Source organism: Pteropus alecto, unplaced genomic scaffold, assembly GCF_000325575.1.
Source record: "Pteropus alecto unplaced genomic scaffold, ASM32557v1 C17472060, whole genome shotgun sequence".
In the NCBI taxonomy this organism is placed as follows: Eukaryota; Metazoa; Chordata; class Mammalia; order Chiroptera; family Pteropodidae; genus Pteropus; species Pteropus alecto.
The window spans coordinates 1-483 of NW_006482922.1; the positions used below are offsets into that span (position 1 = coordinate 1).

The 483-nt window shown below is 61.3% G+C and overlaps 1 protein-coding gene across 1 annotated transcript; it reads left to right on the top strand.

The window, feature by feature from the left end:
- Positions 1-3: 3 nt before the first annotated feature.
- On the top strand, positions 4-477 carry LOC107196611 (lysine-specific demethylase 4D; the record flags this gene model as incomplete). Its single annotated transcript, XM_015599414.1, has 1 exon — positions 4-477. A coding segment is annotated over one exon (474 nt), but the record flags the coding sequence as incomplete, so codon positions are not given.
- Between the last annotated feature and the right edge of the window lie 6 nt (positions 478-483).

The window sequence follows — 483 nt, forward strand, 5'->3', positions numbered from 1 at the left end:
CCCTACCTGTACTTTGGCATGTGGAAGACCACCTTTGCTTGGCACACGGAGGACATGGACCTTTACAGCATCAACTACCTGCACTTCGGGGAGCCCAAAACTTGGTACGCGGTGCCCCCAGAACACGGCCAGCGCCTGGAACACCTGGCCAAGGAGCTTTTCCCGGGCAGTTCGCGGGGCTGCGAGGCCTTCCTGCGGCACAAGGTGGCTCTCATCTCGCCCACTGTCCTCAAGGAGAACGGGATCCCCTTCAGTCGGATGACTCAGGAGGCTGGCGAGTTCATGGTGACGTTTCCCTACGGCTACCACGCTGGCTTCAACCACGGCTTCAACTGCGCGGAGGCCATCAATTTCGCCACCCCGCGGTGGATCGACTATGGCAAAGTGGCCTCTCAGTGCAGCTGCGGGGAGGCCAGGGTCAGCTTCTCCATGGACGCCTTCGTGCGCATCCTGCAGCCTGAGCGCTACGAGCTGTGGAAACGC